General features: G+C 45.0%; 1 protein-coding gene across 6 annotated transcripts in view; it reads left to right on the top strand.

Moving 5' to 3' along the window:
- LOC310869793 (serine/threonine-protein kinase LMTK1-like) overlaps window positions 1-21,765 on the top strand; it is a 62,753-nt gene extending 40,988 nt beyond the window's left edge. Inside the window, exons 1-13 of one of the 6 annotated variants that reach the window (XM_083780715.1) lie at window positions 1,751-2,465; window positions 3,058-3,137; window positions 6,216-6,334; window positions 7,519-7,606; window positions 8,657-8,790; window positions 9,780-9,864; window positions 9,992-10,113; window positions 10,987-11,136; window positions 12,688-15,934; window positions 17,108-17,305; window positions 18,163-18,328; window positions 18,935-19,138; window positions 19,588-21,765. In XM_083780715.1, the coding sequence (XP_083636841.1) occupies window positions 2,450-2,465; window positions 3,058-3,137; window positions 6,216-6,334; window positions 7,519-7,606; window positions 8,657-8,790; window positions 9,780-9,864; window positions 9,992-10,113; window positions 10,987-11,136; window positions 12,688-15,934; window positions 17,108-17,305; window positions 18,163-18,328; window positions 18,935-19,138; window positions 19,588-19,616 (4,638 nt within the window). In that variant the 5' untranslated portion in view covers window positions 1,751-2,449 and the 3' untranslated portion in view covers window positions 19,617-21,765. The other 5 variants (XM_083780714.1, XM_083780713.1, XM_083780717.1 and 2 more) reach the window with 5 other exon arrangements.
- The last annotated feature ends 1,128 nt before the right edge of the window (window positions 21,766-22,893 follow it).

Raw genomic sequence — 22,893 nt, 5'->3', positions numbered from 1 at the left:
TCTCTCTCTTTCTATCTCTCTCTCCCTTTCTTCTCCTCTGCTTCTGTCAGTTGCTCACTGTCTTTCACGCAGCAGCGTGAAAAGGTCAAGTGGGTAGAAAATTAAAATAATGAAGTCGGTATGGCTTCAGAAGCTCTTTGAGACTTTAATAGCGGGAAGATTAGCAATTTTCTACAGTTTGTTGTTCGTCAGACATAGCAATTAAAGCTCCCACGCACATTATGCACGCGTCATAAACTGCCTACACACGCACAGCCGCACATGCACGCACACACACACACACACACACACACACACACACACACACACACACACACACACACACGCTTTTATAAGCATAGTGATCATACATTGTACAAAGGCATCTCTTTTACAGTTCCTTACATGTATGGAGATGTATGGCATTTGTGATTAAAGCACACAAATAAAGCAGTTTTGATCTGACAACCTCAAACAAGTTAACGTCTTGTTGCTCTTACTCTTACTGCAAGAGTAGTAGTAATCCAACAATGAGACCAGTGTCCATGAAATCACAGAAATACAAAGAAATCTAAAAAAGAATTATTACCCACATAAAACCCCCAGGAAAGTGTTTCTTGTCTGGCAAACACCATTAAAATAAGATCTGGTTGCAAAAGGGGTGAAGTGGCCCTTTAATCAGACCAGTGTGTGTCCAGTGGAAACCTCGTATGAATCTGATCTCAGGTCAGAATGGGTTAATCAGACCAGTGTGTGTCCAGTGGAAACCTCGTATGAATCTGATCTCAGGTCAGAATGGGTTAATCAGACCAGTGTGTGTCCAGTGGAAACCTCGTATGAATCTGATCTCAGGTCAGAATGGGTTAATCAGACCAGTGTGTGTGTCCAGTGGAAACCTCGTATGAATCTGATCTCAGGTCAGAATGGGTTATGGAAGAGCATACATTTGTATTATTATCCCGCCACCACCTCTGCGGTCGCTGCAAGATTCCCTGGGAATGTCATGAGTAGGATGGGAACGCACACACTCACACACTCACACACTCACACTCACACACTCACACTCACACACGCACACACGCACACTCACACACTCACACATTCCATTCTGGAAATAATATAAATGACCAGTTGAGCCATTCCAGTGGATTTGGAATAAGGAGAGAAACGCACGCACGTGCGTGCACACTTACTATCTCTCTCTTATCTCTCTATCTCTCTCTCTGTCTTTCTCTCAGGATGATGTGTTGTTTAGAGTGGGGGGTTGTGTTTTATTATCACTGTGACAGACAACCTCTGCCCGACTATCTGGTTGGAATAGGTGTGTGTGTGTGTGTGTGCGTGTGTGTGTGTGTGTGTGTGTGTGTGTGTGTGTGTGTGTGTGTGTGGTGTGCGTGCGTGCGTGCGTGCGTGCGTGCGTGCGTGCGCGTACCGCGTACCAGGCAATGAGAATGAGTGATGTGTGTGTTAGTGTGAGTGACCCTATACAATGACCCTGATTTAGCAGGGCTGGGAAGTGGGCGAACACGAGGCTGGGCCAAAGTGTCCGTGGAACGTGGTGGCAGAGGAGGAGGACTGCCATTATGGGCCCAATACAGTGAGGAGTCTGTGACAGAACGACAGGGAGAGGAGACAAGAGAGAGGGGCAGGGTGGTGGCATGCACCACGGCCTGAGAGTGGGGTGGGGGGGAGCTCCAAGATAGAGGAGGGGTGTGTGGCATGTGACAGAGGTCTTTTCTGCGTCTCGACAGAGCTGCGTTTGTATTGCTGCAGGGCTGAGGAATGCCGCTGTGCAGGGTGACAAGGGGCATTATGTGGGCCTCCAATGTCACGGCCGGGTGTCTTGAAGTGGCGCGCGGAGCCAGTGCGTCAGACAGCACATTGCCGACTCGCATGACGGATGGGAAGCAGCCCAAAGCCCAGGGCAGAAGACCTATCCATCGCTCCAATGTTATATTATATTGGGTCTTGAGCGGCGAGCATGGGACCAGTTATAGTCTGTGAACAGGGAGGAAAGCTTCCTGAGTGTGTGTGTGTGTGTGTGTGTGTGTGCGACAGCTGGCGGCCCCAGGACAAGGACTGCATGCGTGCGTGTTTGTGTGTTCCAGCATGAGGATGTGCCGGGTCCAGACAGGGAGAGGCAGCGCGGCGAGCTTGTACAGCTGTGCGAGGGCTCGGAGGGTTAAACCTAGCCGACGCTCTGTCTCACACACACACTCACACGCACACTGTGACTGCGGTGTTCTCTCTCTCGAACACACACTGCGACCATCGGCTCTGTCTCACAAATACACCCTGAGGCCGAGGATGGCTGGGGTCGGGGCCACGGGCTCTCGGTTCTCACACTCCGAGCGGCGACCTCGCCGGGGGGACTCGGTCCGTGTCACGGTGCTCCGGGTGGCTGGCCGCTCCACCACCTTGTCCTCGTCACCCTCATCGTCATTACCTTCGACTTCATCTCCATCACAATATGAGGCTCCTTGGAGGTACACCATTTTGTTATACTTTAGGTGGTACAATAGTTAAAATATGAGATAGTGCTGTCGCGGTACTGAGATCCTCACCACTGTCTGCCGTTATTGCTTCATGTAGTTGACAAGTAACATAACTTTGCCGTCAGGAAATATTCCTTCTCCGGTACTCAGACTTTCTGGGAAGCACTTTCTTTTTTAGCTCCACTCTACTATATTATGTCTGTTTTTCTCTTTTTCTGGGATTTTCTCCCCCTTTCAGGCTCTTTTCTGTCTCTTTTTTAATGCCCCTGAGACTTCTATGTTTCTTCAATTATATTATGTTGAGCTCTGATGACAATTTATGACTGTTGATTTTATGCACATCCCTTCTTTGGTGCAGACACTGCAGAGCCAATCTGTAAAATGTAGAATTTCAATTAACAAAGGAGGGCTCACAACTCTCACTGTATACTCAGGAATATAGAATACAGTAATAGTTAGAAGCCCTCCTTTAGAAATTAAGCTCTGGTGACAAGACACAACTTTGAAGAATCTTGTCCTCAAGTTCAGTTGTGCTCCTGTCTCTCACTCATCTAACAGTGCCTTTTCTATCATGTCACTCTAGTCCAGCTGCTGAAATCATCAGACCTCGGTCGTCACAGTCTTCTCTATCTGAAGGAGATTGGTCATGGCTGGTTTGGCAAGGTGAGTTATCGCCCTTATTATTTTCTACACACACGTGCGCACACACACACACACGTGAGAGACGGACCCACGGCAGCTGGGTCTCATGACACGATACGATCATCGATCATCGTCTTCCTTAATTGTTTCATTTGATAAGTTTCTATAATGTGCCTCGTACCCTATGGAATGTATGGGTAATATGATGATGATCTCATGTTAGCCAGGCTAATCTTTGGCTCTAGCATCAGCATGTTGAGTCCATGGGAGAAGTGTCGAAATGCACTTTCACAGCAAATTCCTTACAATTACCATGCTGGGATAGAACTGTGTGAATCTGCTCAGCGGCTGTCCCTATTATTTATTTATTTTAAAAGATCCCCATTAGTCTTCCTGGGGTCCGGAATCCATTACATCATTCAGCATGTACCAGTAGGTTCTGTACATCATCTTACTAGTTATTATTAGTCACATTTGTCTCAGGGACCATCACCAGAGAACAAGAAGAAGACGTTTCTTTTTAAATGAAATGAAAAGCAAACCCTTGTCTGTGGAGGGCAGCATTATGGTTTTCAGTGTACAGGCTGCTGGAAATTAAAGAAAGAAAGGAAAGAAAATACATGACCAACACTTGACTATAGATCAGCTCTTTAATGTGTTCTTAAAGTGCAAATAACATGCATTTTAAAACTGCTTTTAATATTTAATATTATATTGTCTATGTCCCTAAAAGTTATTTCTAAAGGTTTGAGCCTCAATCACCACTCTGATATAATTATCATATAACCAGTCCATTTCTTTCTGGACTTTGAAAGCAGTATTAGCTGCAGTACCACAATGTCCTGAGGTGGTGGGGGAGCTGATATACAGATTATTTAATATTTGAGTCATTATAATACTGATGCTAGATAAAACCAGGCTTGTTTCCATTCCATGCCAGCTTGGAAAATCAACAATGGTGGACATTGTAAACAAAGTGGAAATGAAAATGTGGAACTGAAGACTGAAGAAGAGGAGGAATTATACAAAGTAGGGTGACATTGATGACATCACGATGAGGACAAAATCAGTTGAGCTGTTCCTGAGAGCAATTTCCATTAAAGCACCATTATGATATGAAAGCCTGATTGTTCAAAAATGGTTATTTGTGGGGATAGAAAATCCCCAAAAGCCCCAAAAGCACAAAATAAATTGAAAAAGTTGAATTTTATGTTATAGGTCCTTTCAATTATATTAGATTGAGGATTTGCTATTAGACTGACAAATATGAATGGTTGAATGATTTGAAATATGAATGATTGATGGGACAATATTGTACATTTTAATCAATATATTTGGGGCATTTTTGCTCTTCTAGCGAAATGACTATAATAATGTAGGCTACATACTGTATGTATTTGACATTCCATAGACAACACAGTTTTTGTTGCTCATTCACTTTCGCAAAAGGATTTAGAGTTTAGTATATTATGGACGTAAGAGTTTAACAGCATTTATGGTTTTCTTTGCTTTGACTAGTAATGGGAAGAGGTATGTTATGTAAGAGACAGAGTTCAAGTTATTTTTATCTTGGTGTGAGGTGATGGTTTGGTGGAGTCTATGCTGAAATGTTCATTATGTAAATCTATGCAAAGACCATAATATGGAGAGATTTCAGGAGCAAATATCCACTGGCTATATTTAAGTCTTTAATTGTGTTGATTCTCCTTGTGATGTGGAATCTGTCTTTCTGTGGAGATTGTGCTTTGAGCTTTGTGCTTTATTTTTCTCCTCTTTACTAGTTTTATTTTGATCGTTCCCGTCAATTTATGTGGTTGCCAGTTACTCTTACATGTAAAGACTGTAAGGTTCTCTGAAATTATATTGTTGGTAGCTCATTTTTGTTATTTCAGAAACTACTTTGTTATTAACATTCCTTTGTGTATGGGTTAAAAATGGAAAGTAATTCTGGAGAAACTCTTCAAGACAGAAAATGTGTTGAAAATAGCAGATCTACAGTGATGGTGTACAGTAGCAGCTACTATCGGCGCAGGACACTATCGTACGACGAAGAATAAATCAGTCTTTTGCTTAGTTCATCTCTCCAGGTGGTACATCATAGGCATAACTGTAGGGTTTCCAGAAGGTCAAATCAAATGTATTCATATAGCACATTTAAAAACAACTCTCTCTGATAAAACAACACATAATTATAGTACTCAAGCAATAAAACCAGTAAGACGCCTCTCGCCCTAAAGGGCGAAGTCGCGTGCACGCATCCTGTCATCCGCCTCGTTGACGGCAGACTGCTGGGCGAGCGCCGGCGCTTTGGCATGGGGGGTCAGATCAACATGCAATGAATTCTGTACTGGCCATATAAGAAGCATGTCTTGAGTGTACAGGGTTTGATGAGGTCAGGTCAACATATGGAATGTCAGAACAGGTCAGCTCCATATATGGAGATCTAAGGATGGTAGCTGGGACATTCTCTTGAGTGTACAGGGTTTGATGAGGGCCGGGCCTTAATTTTCGGGCCTGTTGATAACTCTAGTTTTCGCCGGCTGGCGGGCGCGACTGCACTAATAACTTTGGGGCGGGCCCGTCTAGAGTTTAAATGGACAGGTATCAGTCATAAGGGAGACATCGAAGAGGAAGGATAATAATGATAATACATTTTTATTTGTATAGCGCCTTTCATGACATGAAATGCAGCTCAAAGTGCTTTACAGAGCAATGGAGAAAAAGAAAAGAAAAGCAAGGCATAAAACATTAAAATAATAGCAGTAATGCAATACAGTGAGGACATGAATTACAAGGCATTGAAAAAGACCAACTAAAAGCAAGACTGTATAGAAGTAGGTCTTGAGCTGTGCTTTAAAAATGTCTACAGAGGCTGTCTGTCGAAGGTATAGTGGGAGTTTGTTCCATGCCGTCGACCATACAAATTGGTCCGTGACCCATGAATGGGTCCTGACCCACTGTTTGGGAACCAGTTCACTACATCAGTTCAGTGGTTCCCAAACAGCCACACGTCACACTCCCCACTTCCTCCGTCCATGCACGGTGCTTATTGGGCCCTGTGCTGACTGACTCTGTGCCATTTTCCCTCGTCTTTGCCAGGTTCTGCTGGGTGAGGTGAATGCGGGCCTCAGCACCACCCAGGTGGTGGTGAAAGAGCTCAAAGCCAGTGCCAGTGTTCAGGACCAGATGCAGTTCCTGGAGGAGGTTCAGCCATACCGGTCAGAACAACAGACTCATAGAAACTATAGTGAGGAGGTTCAGCCATACCGGTCAGAACAACAGACTCATAGAGACTATAGTGACTGTTGCGGAGCAACTCTTACAATACTTCGTCTAGTTTTTGACAGTGGTGGAAAGTAACTAATTACATTTACTGAAGTACTGTACTTAAGTAACATTTTGAGGTACTTTTACCTTACTGGAGTAATTCCAATTTCCGAAACTTACTATACTCCAACTATTGTACTTTTAATCCACTACATTTATTTGAAAACATTAGTTACTAGTTACTTACTGAAAATAGCAGATCTACAAGCTCAGAGCAATGCTTCACATCGTGCCACAGTAGATGTACTAGGTGCGTATAGGCCAGTGGACATCAATGAAGGGAAGAGAATACACCTCCGGACCTTCTTCAGGCATAACACATCATTTTGACAGAGTTACCGTAATTTCTGGACTATAAGCCGCACCTGAATATAAGCCGCACCAGCCAAATTTAGGGAAAATCCCATATACAAGCCGCACCGGACTATAAGCCGCACCGGACTATAAGCCGCAGCTACGTTAGCTCAGAGCCTGAGATGGCTCTGCGTTAGCTGTAAAAATCCATAGATTAGCCGCACCGTTGTATAAGCCGCAGGGTTCAAATCATGGGTAAAAAGCCGCGGCTTATAGTCCGGAAATGACGGTACTTACACACATTTGAAAAGGAATCAACCAATCGCAATAGACAGAGTCTGATTAGAGAGAGAGGTACAGCTTGTGATGATCATCAATTTCATCATTCAAAGGCACCAAAAGGACCCCAAAAGACGTTTACATCATTTCAGTTACATTCTAGAAACATTATATATGATTTTTTTTTAAAGACAATTGGTTGTAAAACATACATTTGGAAAATCAACAATAAGAGACTAAAGTCACTAGGTCCTGCTCTCATGACATACAGACAATGAGAGTGGAAAAATACATGAATATATACACAAACCAAATTAAAAAAGATTCCTATACTATTGAAAACTTGTTACTACATTTTGATGCCAATACTTAATGTACGTATATTTTTAATTCCTGACTTTTACTTGTAACGGAGGTACATTGCAGTATTGATACTTTTACTTACTGTTTTTTGCATACGTATATCCATAGTGTGCATCTGTGCGTGTTGTTCTTCCTCCAGCTCTCTCCAGCACCCTGCTCTGCTGCAGTGCCTGGCCCAGTGCTCAGAGGTCACTCCCTATCTGCTGGTCATGGAGTTCTGCCCTCTGGTGAGACCCCCAATCACTTTGGCATATTGAGTCCAGGTTATAACCACAAACTTTCTTTTCTTCTTTTCCTTCATTTAAAAACAAACAAAACCTTTTTCTCCCCATTTTAGTAGTTTGATTGATTCCTCCCCACATGCATCTGTGTGTCGTCGTCACTGCTGTTGTATCCGACCTGCTGACAGGTGTCATGCCAGGCCATAGCAATAGAGCACCGAAGTCCTGACGTAACTCGCTCATCCCTTCCATTCCCCTGGTTCGCGGAAGTAATTTCTCTATGGAGAATAACATGGGGTGATCTTAATATCGTCTACTATAAGCGTTGTGGTCCAAAAATAAACAAGCTGTCTCTGCGTTATTGTCAGGGAGGTGTCTCTGTATCGTTTGCAACAGTCAGTCACTCATATTATGATACAGTCTGCTTCTAGCGAAAATGTAACTAATTCAGCTCAGTAACATTAGTGTTTTCTCTCAGTCAGTTAGTTCTTCATATCCATATGAGTGAAGCGGCCGGGGTGACATGTTTATTTTTCAAACACAGTTGTTATATGAGGCGATCTCAAATCGCCTCAATGGGGATTTCAATGCAACTAAACAAATACATGAACCTGGCGACTGACGCCCTCTACTGAAAGTGACGTCAGACTTCGGTGCTCTATACATGCGGTGACATCAGCCCTTCCCACCGGCTTCCCTCCATCCGAACACGGGCCAATTGCATGCGTATAAGACGTGACGTCCGACGAAGCCGGGCGCATGATGCACCGTGGTGGATTTGAACCCACAACCCCCCGCGGTGGTGATGGGCAGGCGCTTTTACACCACTGTGCCACTCGAGTGCCTGCGGTTAACCACTTTCAATGTGGCGTCCCTAAAATGTTCACAAAACACCCCCTCAAAAAAGAAACGGCCTATCTGCAAGCTCACAATGCAGTGCATCAGCTAATGTTGCTAAAGTATGTAGAGCTGACTTTGTTATAAGTAGACAGATAAACAGTCTGAAACTGTTTGTGACCTTTGTGACCTTTGTGACCTTTGTGACCTTTCCATCAGGGCGATCTGAAGAGCTACCTTCGCAGTTGCCAGGCGACTGACTCCGAGACGCCCGACCCTTTGATCCTTCAGCGACTGGCATGCGAGATCGCCTCAGGGCTGCTGCATCTCCACAAATACAACTTCATACACAGGTACAGCGGTACAAATGAAAGTCCTGATATCATAATGTTACTTTACGTAAAAGTGCTAAAGTGTTGGCATAATATACTTGAAGTAATACAAAAGTCAAGGTACTTATTATGTAGAATGTCCCATTTCGCATAGTGCCCCCCCCTAAAAATAATGCATAGAATTTTTTTAATCTTTCAAACCAGATCTACTGTTTTCGAATAGACAAAGTAAGTATAAAAAGGGACTTAATTGGTTAATGTAAGTTTTTTAAGTGGAGCAGTAGTAATAGCAGCACAATATTTGCCTCTGAGATGTCATGGAGTAGAATAAAGTATTGGAAAAATGCACATACTCAAGTAAAGTATTTTCCGCCACTGGGGTCCAGGTCCTTTCCATCAGCAGCAAGTGTCTAACCATAATGGACTGTGCTGCCCCCTGCTGGTCTCTCCCTGCAACAACATCCTGGTGCTGCCTGAGTGATTGTCACAGACTCCAGCATCAGTGATTTTGTTGCCGGGGGTGAACCCCTCTCTCTCTCTCTTTTTCTCTGCCCTGTAGCGGCTCTCATTGCTATGGCAACCAATAAGTGGCTTCACGGCTGATGAGTTCCCTGTAGTTAGGTATTATAGATGACAATCTAACAATTACAATTAGTACAGAGTACAGACACAGTTAGTGAGGGCTTGTTGTTTCTCTTTGTGCTGCCGGGGAGTAGAGACTCCATTGCAATGAATAGAAACTACTGGAGCGCATTGCATGACAATAATTGTTCACTGACCTGTGTTTTCGATCTATGGAATAAAGTATTGTAAGTCTATACAATGCATTTACACCACGCTATCAGTGTATATAAAAAACTGTGTTGTCCTAATGCTTTCATTATTCCAGACATACTCCCACACAGCTACTACGAGAATGATGATGAGGACACGTTGCAATATCATGGCATTTTAGAGGGGAAGCTGAATACATACCAGGGTTTGTGAGACAGTGTGTCTTGTTCCGACAGTGACCTGGCCTTGCGGAACTGCCTGCTCACTTCAGAAATGACCGTTAGGATCGGAGACTACGGCCTCTCCCACAGCCGCTATAAGGTACTACACCCCACCAAGTTCACTCCGGTGATTTCTGTCATTTAGAAAGTCATAATTAGTATACTGGTAACTGGTCACTGTATTATGAAACTTGTCACGCTAAACGTGCTCATCTTTTGTCACGTAGGAAGACTACTTTGTGACACCGGACCAGATTTGGGTGCCCCTGCGCTGGATTGCCCCAGAACTGGTCGATGATGTCCATGGGAACCTCCTGATAGTTGACCAAACCAAGACCAGCAATGTATGGTGAGCGTTCTCATGACATCATCACTACTATAAACTGCATCCAGGATCACAGTACTAGAAACTGACCCTGATGCACAGTACGGAAATTGGTCAGGACTCAATGATGCAACTCTTTTGTGGAATATTATGCACTCTACTGCAAAGAAGAGCTAGCATTTGCATAAATGTTTACGCCTGTATGACAAATGGCGCAAATGGCAGATCTACCATCTACACGTCATATTGTGACATGGTGTGAGCTTGTAGAAACTTTTTCTGTTTTTCTGTAAATGAATGCCCTACTTCATACACGTTCACACAACATGTCGTGACTCGTGAGCTTGTAGATTTATGTTTTACCCCCGACAGCAACGACGTGCTATTATTTGAGAAAATAAAGACGTTTTATTGTATTTATTAGAAAGAAAATGCTGTCAATTAGACTAGTGGATTAACGGTTTGAAGGTGAAATTAATTTCTCTATTTATTCAGCTGCCAGCATGCCAGGATTAGCACACAGAGTGCCGCGATACAAGCTTGTATTTTATAGAAACCTTTTGAGATCGGGGTCGGCGGCCAAATACAAGCACCACTCACAACATAAGGTTTTTAAAAAAACCTGTAGAATCTGGTCTCTCTCAGGTCTCAATGTGGTTAACCCATTCTGGGCGGGAACCCCTTTTGGTGTTAGCATTATGTTATGCTTTAGCTATTGAAAAATAGCAGATCTACAAGCTCATAGCGCGCCACCGAGTGGCGCGTTACGAGCTTGTAGGTCTGCTATTTTTGAAAAATCAAAGAACGACTGACATAGAAACATAGCATGTGTGGTGAAACATGTGGTGTTTTCCAGGTCTTTGGGAGTGACCATGTGGTTAATGTGGTGTTTTCCAGGTCTTTGGGAGTGACCATGTGGGAGCTGTTTGAGCTGGGGGGCCAGCCCTACAGACACTACTCTGACAGACAGGTGCTCACGTACGCTGTGAAAGAACAGCAGCTCAAACTACCCAAACCGCAGCTTAAAATCCCCCTGAGTGAACGCTGGTAAGACATGCACGCACGCACGCACAATTTAATCATTTTATTTATGTCCACCTAAGAGATACAATACCAGAACACAATTATTTACAATGTGCTGTACAGAATGCAGTCAGAAAATCCCGGACAAATACCCACACATCCTTCAGGGGTACAAGTAACACACACACACACACACACACACACACACACACACACACACACACACACAGACTTGGTGGCTACCGTTTAGCTGCTTTTTTGGCATCCCAAGTTGTTGGAAGCCTCTTACATGACCTATGCTACCACACACACACACACACACACACACACACACACTGTTATTCTCATGCTTCATTATAAACAGTTTGCCGATGATTAATAGACATAATCCCCTCAAAATCAATGCCTTTTATGCCAGCACATTAAATAGCCAGCCTGTCCTGCTTTCAAAATCAATATCGCTTTATGCCTGCGCATCAAACCACTGTAGTAATATTTCCTCTTCACTAGAGATAAAACATATGATCGATAATCCTAATGTTCTTTATGTTCACTTTGACATCATCCATATTTGACACTTCATTTTGTTGTTCTGTTAGCAGACGCTCTTAATCCAGAGCGATTTGTAATGAGCAAGAAACAACACAAGATAATACATCAAATGCCATAGGCGACTTGGATGACCTGGAGGTGGCAGGGGCTTTATAACCCTGGTGCAATCAGTTTGTGTCTTCATGATCTTGTCGTTTGCTAAATGTGTACTGAGAGCGCAACTTCTTCAGACACCCTTTTCTATTCAGGCGAGGTCCCTTAGCCTTTGACCCTGGAGGGCCTCTACTACAAGGCAGTAGTCTCGTGACCCTGATGGGGGAGGCACATACGGGTGCCACACCTTGCCCAAGGGTGACCCGGAACTATGTAAGGCAGGGGCGTCCAGCTCCCTGAGGCTTTGTACGAGCCCACATACCATTAAACCACTAAAGCTCATATTTATGGAGGCACCCGCCCCATCTCAGTTGTTGTGGCGCTTTGCTGGACACTGCCACAGAGCAAAAGACCAGGTCATTTCGGATATTCTTCTGTGGAGACTACCCTGCCCATCAAGAGGAACACGACCTCTCACATTTCCAGATGTTCTGCGTAGGGACACAGGACTGACTGTGAATGAACTTGGTGTGGTGATGAGCAACAGAGACCAGTGGAAGCAGCTTGTGTCGCAGATCTCGAGGGCACTCGAAGGATGATGATGACATCAAATGCATAGAAATAGTCATCTCAGATCATTAGTAAACTAAGAACCTATCATCCGTCTAACAGTGGAATATCCGTACATTGACACTATAAACACTGTAGAATTCTATCACATATAAATGCAAAACAAATAATTGGTTACACTCAGGGAATTACACACACGTTCTACTAAGTAAGCATAGTGTACAAACCATGTGTATTTGTTTTCCCCGTTCAAGCTAAGTACATTTAATTAAATTCACCTGTGATCGTCAAACTTTTAGAGTAACAATATGTACTATTGTTTCTTTTCCTTCCTCTGTGCGCTCTCACCTCTCTGCCCAGGTACGAGGTGCTGCAGTTCTGCTGGCTGCAGCCGGAGCTGAGACCCTGCAGCGAAGAGGTGCACCTGCTGGTCACCTACCTGTGTGCCAAAGGCTCCAGTGAGGCAGAGGAGGACTTTGAACAGCGCTGGAACGCCCTGAGACCCAACCTGCTCGGTAGCGCCTCTCACACAGCCGCGTCCACGGCCCCGCCCCTGACCCCCAGCCCTGGCCTCGCCCCCGCCCCCACCCCCCCAGGCACAACCCAGACACAGGCGGCGGCGGCGGCGGAGCTGGCCTCCTCCTCCGCCGCCTCCTCGTCCTTCCCCCTCCTGGAACACTTCTCCGACAGCTTCCAGTCCGACACCGGGGACGACATGCTGACCGTCACGGAGAGCATCCATGGCCTCAACTTTGAGTACAAGTGGGAGCAGGCCAGAGCTGAGCAGCCGTACTTCTCCTCCTCCACCAGTGGACCACTGGGCCAGGGAAACCCCCACTACCAGGACATCTACTACCCCATCAAAGGAGGCACCACGGGGGGCTGCAAGTCGGATAGCCTGGCCTCTGCCATCTCCCCTTCCTATTATGAGCCTGATCACCCAGGCGTAGTCCCAGTGCTGAGTGCCCACAGTCCCTCAGTCAGCAGTGAATACTACATTCGCATTGAGGAGCCAGTAGAGTGTAACATCAACTTAGAAGACAGTGCGATCGACTACAGCCCCGGACTGGAGGCCAGTAACAGCAGGCTGTCCTCTTCGAGTCGGACTAGTTTGTCTGCGGCCCAGTCCAATGCTTACTGGTCAGCGACCAATAATGGCAAACACACTGCCTATGACTCAGATGCAAGCCCCACTGTCTCCCTAACAATGGAGCCGTTGCTTGGACAATCCAGCATCAGCCCCGTTCAGCTACGCCATTCCCATACCGGCCTCTCTCCCAGCCACAAAGATAGCATTTACTGTGAGCAGCTGCCCGCCAACATGACGGGCAGCCAATCCTCTCTATCTAAAGAAGAAACACCCAAAACGTCCCAAAAGAGCCTTCTTTATCCACCAGGGAGATTGGAAAACCCACGGGGAGTTTCACAAGCAATAAGCAGCCCCAGCTTAGGGTTCTGCGATCCCTACCTAGAATCGAACAAGGGAACCACAGCTAGGACCACAGTTAGCGAAGCCTACTATGACATGATGGGTCCTTTCAAGAAGCCTCTACCTGTTGCTAACCATATTAGCATTGATGTAGAGATGGGGGGTGGCCTGGTGGTAGGCCGGGGGAGGGTTGGGAACTCCGAGGATGACGTGGACCTCTTCTCTGAGGGCGAAGCCACCAACTGGACATCCAACCATTCAGCTAACAACAACAGCCTGAGCCTTGATGGCAGGCAGACTGGAAGTGGGCAGGACAGCTATCTGGACCTCAACTACATTGCACCCTCCACGAATGTGATAGATTTGAGGCCTATGACCAAGGCCAACGCCAGCACCTTCAACAGCTCACAGTCTTTTGGCTACTTGGAGGCCACAGGCCATGACTCCAACTCCAGCTGCACCTCTGTCTGCACAACGAAAGAGTTAGGCACATACATCCAAGTTTGTCACCAAGAAAAAGAAGAAACTGTCTCTCAAGTGAACACGAACACGCCCATCTCAAGTATTGATTATCTTTCTGGCTCCAACTTGAAAGCAGTGGACAAACGAGAGGGAGACAGTAAAAAGCCATCTATACTCAACGGAGAGCGAATGCACTCTGAGCCTCAGATGATACCGGAGGTCGGCTATATCAAATCTCCATCCTCTTACATGGAGGCTCGCACAGAGCAAATACGAATATTGTCGGATCAGCAGAGAGCAAATATTTGGGATGTTCCGTCAATCATGAAAGACGCAAAGGTCACTGTGGCGGTCCCCGGAGGCGTGGGGGGTACGTGGCAGAGCCGTCCCGAGATCTCCGAGTCAAGCAGAGGGTTGGACAGTGGTGTGGGCGTGAGACACTCCGGCGACAGCCTCGTTGACATGGGTGACTGCAGTGATGACGACGATGACATCACGGATATCACGTCGGGAATATTTGCAGACTTCAACCTGGACTATGCCGAGGTGGAGGACGAGGACCTCAGCCCGTTGAAGAATCCTGTGGGAACGCCCGACTCTGCAGACACCCTCGACCTGTCCTGCTCAGCCGCCAGCCCCTATGAGCCAGACGCCTTCAACACCCCCATCCTGCCCAAATCACTGGACAGCGGCTATGACACGGAGAACAATGAATCTCCAGAGTTCATCTTCAGGGAGCTGGGAGATGCCCATGGTGACGAGGGGAGCCCTGGGCTGGGCGGGGAACCGGAACTGGTCCTGCAGGTGGATCTGAATCAAGGGTTCTCTGTTTGCAGCAAGGAGCTCCAACTGAAAGGCCTGACTAACAAGAACCCATACAGAGACTCGGCCTACTTCTCTGACTACGATGCAGAGAATGACAGGAGCCCTCGAGATGTAGGCGGCAACTTCTTCGCTGGTCCTGGTGACGGCTTGACCATAGAAGATGATCTTATCAAACCGCAGGTTGACACCGAAAGACATTTGACCAATCTGAGGAGAAACAAAAGCTGTGTCATGGTGGACTTTGAACGGGGTGGTCCCAGCTCACCACCGGCCTCCCACATACCTGGGCTGTCCATGCTGTTGCCATTCCCACCGGAGATGGGGGGCTGCCTGACCAAGGAGGCCGCCCCTGCAGAGGAGGACCTGGGCTTGGAAACTGAGCAGTCTGTGGAAGACCCATCGGAGTGTAGCTCCTCCTCCATCGTCTCTGAGCCCTCCTCCTTGGTCCAGGAGGGGTCGTCCAATCACAACCAACCGAACAGAGGCTCCGAGGACTATTCCCCCATTCAGTCTCTGACCTCGGAGTCGACCATAACTGACTCCGGAGAGGAGGAGGGCGGCGCCAAAGACAACGAGAACGGGGAGGAGTTGACGGAGGAGGAGACGCTGCGGCTCAGTCCCACGGTGACGGAGGATGCGGCGGGCGACCAAAGCGAGGGCGTGAGAATAGATGCGGACGACTTCGAGGACATCGACGCGGAGGAGGAGGATTGCGACTCGCAGGACAGCCTTTGCGAGGAATCCAACGGTGGTCCGACCGGCGACCTCTCCTCATCCTCCTCCTTCCTGGAGCTGTGCGGCGAAGACGTGCAGCGCGCCCCGCTGGAGGAGGCCGAGGACGACTCGGACGACAGCGAGTCGGACGAGGAGCTGCGCACCTACAATGTCCAGGTACTAGGACACCTACAATGTCCAGGTACTAGGACACCTACAATGTCCAGGTACTAGGACACCTACAATGTCCAGGTACTAGGACACCTACAATGTCCAGGTACTAGGACACCTACAATGTCCAGGTACTAGGACACCTACAATGTCCAGGTACTAGGACACCTACAATGTCCAGGTACTAGGACACCTACAATGTCCAGGTACTAGGACACCTACAATGTCCAGGTACTAGCGTTGATTTGATCAGACGAGGAGCTGCGCACCTACAATGTCCAGGTACTAGCGTTGATTTGATCAGACGAGGAGCTGCGCACCTACAATGTCCAGGTACTAGCGTTGATTTCGTCGCCGGCTAGAAACCATGACGAAAAATGTTCGTAGACTAGCTTTTTCTCACTGAGGAAAACTAAATTAAAGCTAAATTAAAAACGAAGCTATGATGACTAAAGCGAAGACTAATACATTAACAATTTCGTAAAATAAATTAAAACTAGACTGAAATGTTAAGGAGGGTACTAGTAGAGCAGGGGTTCTCAACGTTTTTTGGCCGGGGACCCCCGGAAATGCTTTGGCAATGTCTCTGGACCCCCGCCCCACCCCACCCCCTCCCGACCCCCAATATAACTTTACTGCTACAATAACCTTAATAATAGAGACAATACACCATAAATAAACACTGAAACCAGATATAATCATTAGGGAAGGTGTATGTATGTACTATGTGTACTATTACTACTATATGTAACATTTTCATTTCTACTTTCCAGCCATTCAGTTGCAAAATTTGGGGACCCCCCAAAATAATTTGGCGACCCCCCGAGGGGTCGTGACCCATGGGTTGAGAACCCCTGTAGTAGAGAAGAGATCCAGTAGAACTAAAAGACGAGTCATTTTATGCTTGGTTGCATGCTAAAAATAGCTTATCTATAAGATCATAATGCGACGCGTTGTGACCTTGCACATCGGCTATTTTCAGCATGCAGCCAAGTGTAAAATCAGCCATTATGACCCGCCAAAATACATTTTAGACGTTGACTAAATCAACTGTAGATTTAGTCAATTAGATTAGTCTAACACTAAAACATTTTATATGACTAAAATATGACTACAACTAAATAAGTTTCATTCCAAAGACAATGACTAAAACTAAAAATGTAAATGTGCTGTCAACAGGAGGAGGAGAGTGAGGACAGCGATGCGGAGTCGTCTCCCACGGTGCCGGTGGTGGTGAGCGACTGCAGCCGGGCGCGCCACCTCCGCAGCCTCCTGAAGATGCCCACGCTGCTCACGCAGTCCTTCTGCGACGAGCTGGAACGCAAGAAGAAGGCGGTGTCCTTCTTTGACGATGTCACCGTGTTCCTTTTTGACCAGGTACGGACAAATTGTACATTATGATGAACGCTTATGCGAGAAGCCGAGAACCTCACCGTTTTGCGACTCAGTGTAAATGTTAACGGTGAGGTTCTCGCTTAAGCCCCCGCCGAGACTCTTGGTGGAGACTCTTCCCCAATTCCGTTTCTTCTTTACAGCCACGCAAATGTATAATATAATATAAATCGAAATCACCTAAGCATATATAGCTTGTTGCTTTGCATAAAAGGAAATAAAATAATAAAATGTAAAGATATTTTAAATAACAGGCCGTTGAGGAATATTTGGGGCATCCAGGGAGTGTGCAAAGTTTGGCATGGATCGGGCCAACGGTGAAGGAGATTAGCTGAGAACGGACGGACTGAAGGACGGACGGAGTGCAAAACATACTCTCCCCCTAGGGCCTATATATAAAACATACTCTCCCCCTAGGGCCTATATATAAAACATACTCTCCCCCTAGGGCCTATATATAAAACATACTCTCCCCCTAGGGCCTATATATAAAACATACTCTCCCCCTAGGGCCTATATATAAAACATACTCTCCCCCTAGGGCCTATATATAAAACATACTCTCCCCCTAGGGCCTATATTTAAAAATATATTTGTCTCCACCAGGCCTAGGGGGCCTTTGGCCTGGTGGAGACAAATATATTTTCGTGAACGGAAATGCCAGCTTCCTTACTCACATTCAGAGATTGTGGAATAGTTGTCTGGCTACGCGAGACTACCTTTCCTATGTATAATGTATATGCACTATATCATGTTATGCAAATCAAATAAATCAAACGCAAAAAAATAATAATAAATAGGGCAATGTTATTAAGGATGTTTTATTTCACTCTGACTTTCAGGAGAGCCCCACAGGAGTGCTGTCTGACTACATCCTGTCTGGAGGAGCAGCGGAGCCTACCGAGCAGGACGCCCCAGAGGACATGCAGCCACAATCAAACCCTGACGTTGACACTCCACCCCAAGCCACGTTCTCCCATGACATAGATGGGAACAACTCAGAAGAAGGTGCTATTATCAAAACTCTACTGTATGAAAATAGACCATTTATAAACTTTTTTTCCTGCCTTTCTTAATTATATTATATATAATATTATATATTAATTATATTATTAATCATTCTAGAGCATTCTAGAGAGTCTTCAACAGGTGGTCCGAGAGGCTCAGAGTTACAACAGGGGGGCCGTCAAATCTTTAGAAACCCACTGCCATTAACCACTGGAACCCTATAGCGCATATACTGTATATATACGACGTGTTGTCAGCTTGTATATCTATTTTTGGCAAAGAGATTTGGTGTAGAGGGAGAAAAGAGCCGACCAATTACAAGTATTGAGTGTTTAATAAGAAAGCACAAATTAACATGATTTAAACGTATTTATAAAAAACCTTAATGCGTAAATAATCACACAAAAAATAACATTTACAAAACACTGATGATAATAATAATACTCTTTATTGCCCCCGAAGGGATATTTGTCTTCACGGTCTTCGCGAGACATGGCCAAAGCATTTCTGGGGGTCCCCAGCCAAAAACGTTGAGAATCCCTGTTAGAGAACTGTGACAGGAAACGGGGAGAAAACAATGGGGAGTGACTGTGCCTCTGTATCCAGGTGGAGGTTATGAGTGGGAGGATGACGTTCCGTTGATGTCCAACCCATCCAACCCTGCTACGATCCCAGAGCCCTCACCTCCCCCCACATGTCCCTCCAGGAGTCCTGAGACTTGCAAAACGGTGGCCGTGCCATTCAGTCGCTTCAGTGTCTCTCGATTCTCCATCACACAAGTTCCCGACCCCAACATGGGCTCAGGAGCAGGTCTGTATCTTCTACAAAGACTTATCCTCCCTTTTAAAAAACAGCATTGAAGGCAGGAAAGCAGATCGTTATAGACTAGAGTGGAAAATCTTCAAAGCAGCAAGGCTTCAATAAACACAGTCCAATGTCTTGGACTATGTTAAGATATTGGCATCAAATGGCCCTTGAGTGGTTCCCCGTCTTAAACATCTCCATCAGTTCATCAGCTTAAATACCACATTCGTACACATGGTATTCCAAAATGACAAGTTGACATTTAGATTAGAAGCAGAGATCTCCTTGTATAACCATGTACTCTCCACACTGTCTGACTGTCCACTGTCCAGCAAAAGATTATCTGCTAGGGGTTAAGAGTAGACTGGCTACTTTTGCACATAGCAATTATTCAATTAATGTCATAGAGTTATCATTGTAATAACTATCACATTCTTTCTCCTGTTGTTCCACAGGCAACAGTGAAGATGGAGAGAGGGAGTGAGAGAGAGAGTGCCATTGCTCTGACGGGATGAGAATGAGCTTAGGTCCTCTCAAGCAGAACCGCAGCTCTCCACAGTCATATATCTAGATGTTTTACAGAGTTTTATTTTTATCGACCTTGGGGGTCATCCGACCCCGGTGACCCTTTATGAGACAGTGCCTCATATCATAGTGAAACACACTCGACGATTTGTGCACTTTGCTCTTATTTTAATTTCTTATATAGGGAAAGCACGATAGCTGCAGGGATGACAGAGTCGAATGAAGACGACCGCAAAGTGAAGGTGAAACGAAATCATCTTGTGATGAATTAAAAGATAACAATATATTAAAGTTCTAACATACAATACAGAACAACTGTAACTTATTTGCACAATTCAGCATTAGTGTCCATTAGCAACTTTACAGCTCATAGTTTAGTGAAACAAAACGAGAAAAACAAAAGAGTCAAGTGACTGGTTTTCATTGCTGCTCTTCTCATTGGCTGCCTTGGTCCATTTGCTTTCTCATTGATCAGATCCTCTTATAAAGACTGTTACAACTCTTGTTGTCAGAGCCAATGAACAAAGGGTGATGATAGTTAAGCCTGATTTATACATAGTCGCGCGCTGGTGTCACATGTCGAAAATAGCCAATCTACAAGCTCACAACGTGTCGCACGTGAACTTGTGGATTTGCTATTTGCGCACGTGTCACCGGCTCGCAACGAAGTATAGCGGGTATTTTAGTACAGTACATAGGATGCTGCTGTGGATATCCAAAGACAGTACCCACACCCCATTCATAAATAGCAGTGGGTGGTGTTGTGTTGGCAAGTGGGAGGGGGGGGGGGGTTAAAATGTACAGTTTCCCTCAACCTGTTTTTACACCCTGCCAAAGCCTACATGTTTAGGGGAGGCCTCACATGTAACGACACAGCAAAATCCAGCGTTCATTTAAAATAAATAAATAATTATAGATAAAACTGGCTCTCTGGATTTTGCTGCGTATTATGCAGAAATTTCAGAGAGAACATTCAGGGTTCCATATGTTCTGTTATGACGATTAGACACGTGCATCCTTTAGCTACAACTCACTGTTTGGTCAGTGACGACTTATTACGTTTGTATGCGTCTCTCTACACTACAGTATAAAGCACTTTGTGTGGTCAAACCCCCAGACTATATTATGTACAATTGATGGCTCCGTTGCTGTGCATTTTCCCATCCTGGAATGGAACGAGTGGACACTCATGACGATCCCTATTTATGTTTGCCGTGTCAAGCTACAGCACAGGTTACACTTTGTTTGGTAGCATAAAACTAGCTTTGCTCAGTCATGTTACATTTGATCTGCAAGAGGGTGACTGTAACGGGACAGAGAGATGTTGAGTATCGGTGACATCAGGAGAGAAAGCTCCTCTCTCCCCGCTAAGCTGTGAAATTGCCTTTGAACACGATTCAGCAGTGACATGGCAATATATATCAGCCATAAATGGTGAACGTCACGTACATCTTTATGTATCCTTTAAGTCTACTTACAGTAGCTACATGGTCCAATTACATGATGTATTCTATTACACGTATGCTGAATGCCTATGTTGGAGGTGTACAAAATCAAAACGAAAAGAGGTACTGAGGACTTCTCTCTCATAATACTGTATGAATGTTATCTACATGTAGTAGTTAGACTTGAATTTTACTACTGCTGTATTGACGGCTCCCTCCCCTTCTCTGTTCTTCTGTAGCTCAAAGTGCCAATTCTGTTTCTTCTTAAGGTTAACATATATACATTGTCCAAGGGCCGTGTCCTGTGAAAAAGACGACACTTTCAACAATACTTTTTTTCCAGTTGTAAACGCGTCACTTTTGTCACACGATGCGGTCATTTGACCAAGTATAAAGTATCCTTTTAGCTTGCCTTTCAAGTTGTTCAAGAAGAGAACACATCACTTGTATTTTTGTATGACAATATATAGTAAAAACACAATCTACTAACAATAGAGGATGTTCCAAAGAGATACGATAGCCTATTGCGAAGCCTCCATTGGTTAACATGGAAGACACTTGTTGAGAAGGTGAGGAGGGTTGCTCCGTGCACCAGTAGTAACATCATTGCTGTGTTTCCATTTTCCCCTCACAGTCATGGCTGTTGTAGTATCCCAAACATAAATTCAAATACATTTTTCCTTCTTGTGTCTGTTGACTTATTGTGTCTGTTTGTGAGACATTACACACATTCCAAAGCCTGGTAGGCCTACAGTACATGACAAAATAATGGAATTCAGTGCCATCTGTGCTGGATGATGTGTTCACCTGTTGATAATTAAGTGGGATTGCACGTGATTTTGAACTACAGTATCTCTGTCTCTCTCTATAATGATTGTCAATTTTACAAACACAGGATATGATGTTTTTATACCTAAAGTGCCATGGTCTTTGCATGGCAGGGTCGTCCTCCCTGAGCCAAGCTTGTGCTTGACTGCATACCTGAATGGGACTGGGTGTTACAATCCGTTTATATGGGTGGGATCCATAGATATATATATATATATATAGACTCCATGCAGACCATGGACTATAGCACATGGTCTTGGAGTGATTTTCGTCTTTTTTTCAAATCCTTGTTTTTCTTTTTTTGTGATCAAGTTTTTTATTTAATTTTTTGTTAAAATAAAGAAAAAGGGGGTTTCAGCGGGTTGAAAAGCGAAACAGATACAAGATTACAATACATCAAAAATAATCATAATAGTAAAAATAATAATAAATAAGGTGAGACAGGTATTTTACCATTGGAAAAATAAAATTAAAAAAGAGAAAATAACAGTCATCAGAGACGTTGGCAAGTGTATTTTCTTGTGCCCCATTGGATGGAGCTATAGAGAGTTCCAGAGAGATCATGTCCATTAATGAGAGGATCCATTGTGAGACCTCAAGTTTATGGGGAGGTTTCCATCTTAGGACGAGCAGTTTTTTTGCAGCCGTCAGCCCTAAGAGCAGGAGTCTTCTACGTGGCATTGTCAATGTCAACCCAATCGCTGAATCATCATTCAACAGGAAAATATTAGGCAAGAGGGGAATTCTAGTTCCCATGACCTCAGATAGTACTTCTGAAACTCAGACCAAAAACGATTGACATCTGGACACCCACATCAAGTGCATATATTTCCCCAGTTTGTTATTGTTGCATTTTGCAAATGGGTGTCGTACAGAGCCGGAGTTTGGAACCGTTTTCTTGGGGTCAGATAGAATCTTTGGATACATTTTAAATTCAACATTTGATAGTTGTAATTTCGTGAT

Source organism: Protomyctophum parallelum (genome assembly GCF_964188405.1).
Source record: "Protomyctophum parallelum genome assembly, chromosome: 13".
In the NCBI taxonomy this organism is placed as follows: Eukaryota; Metazoa; Chordata; class Actinopteri; order Myctophiformes; family Myctophidae; genus Protomyctophum; species Protomyctophum parallelum.
Note: the sequence above shows the minus strand (reverse complement) of the source record. Positions and strands in the feature narration are given on the sequence as shown.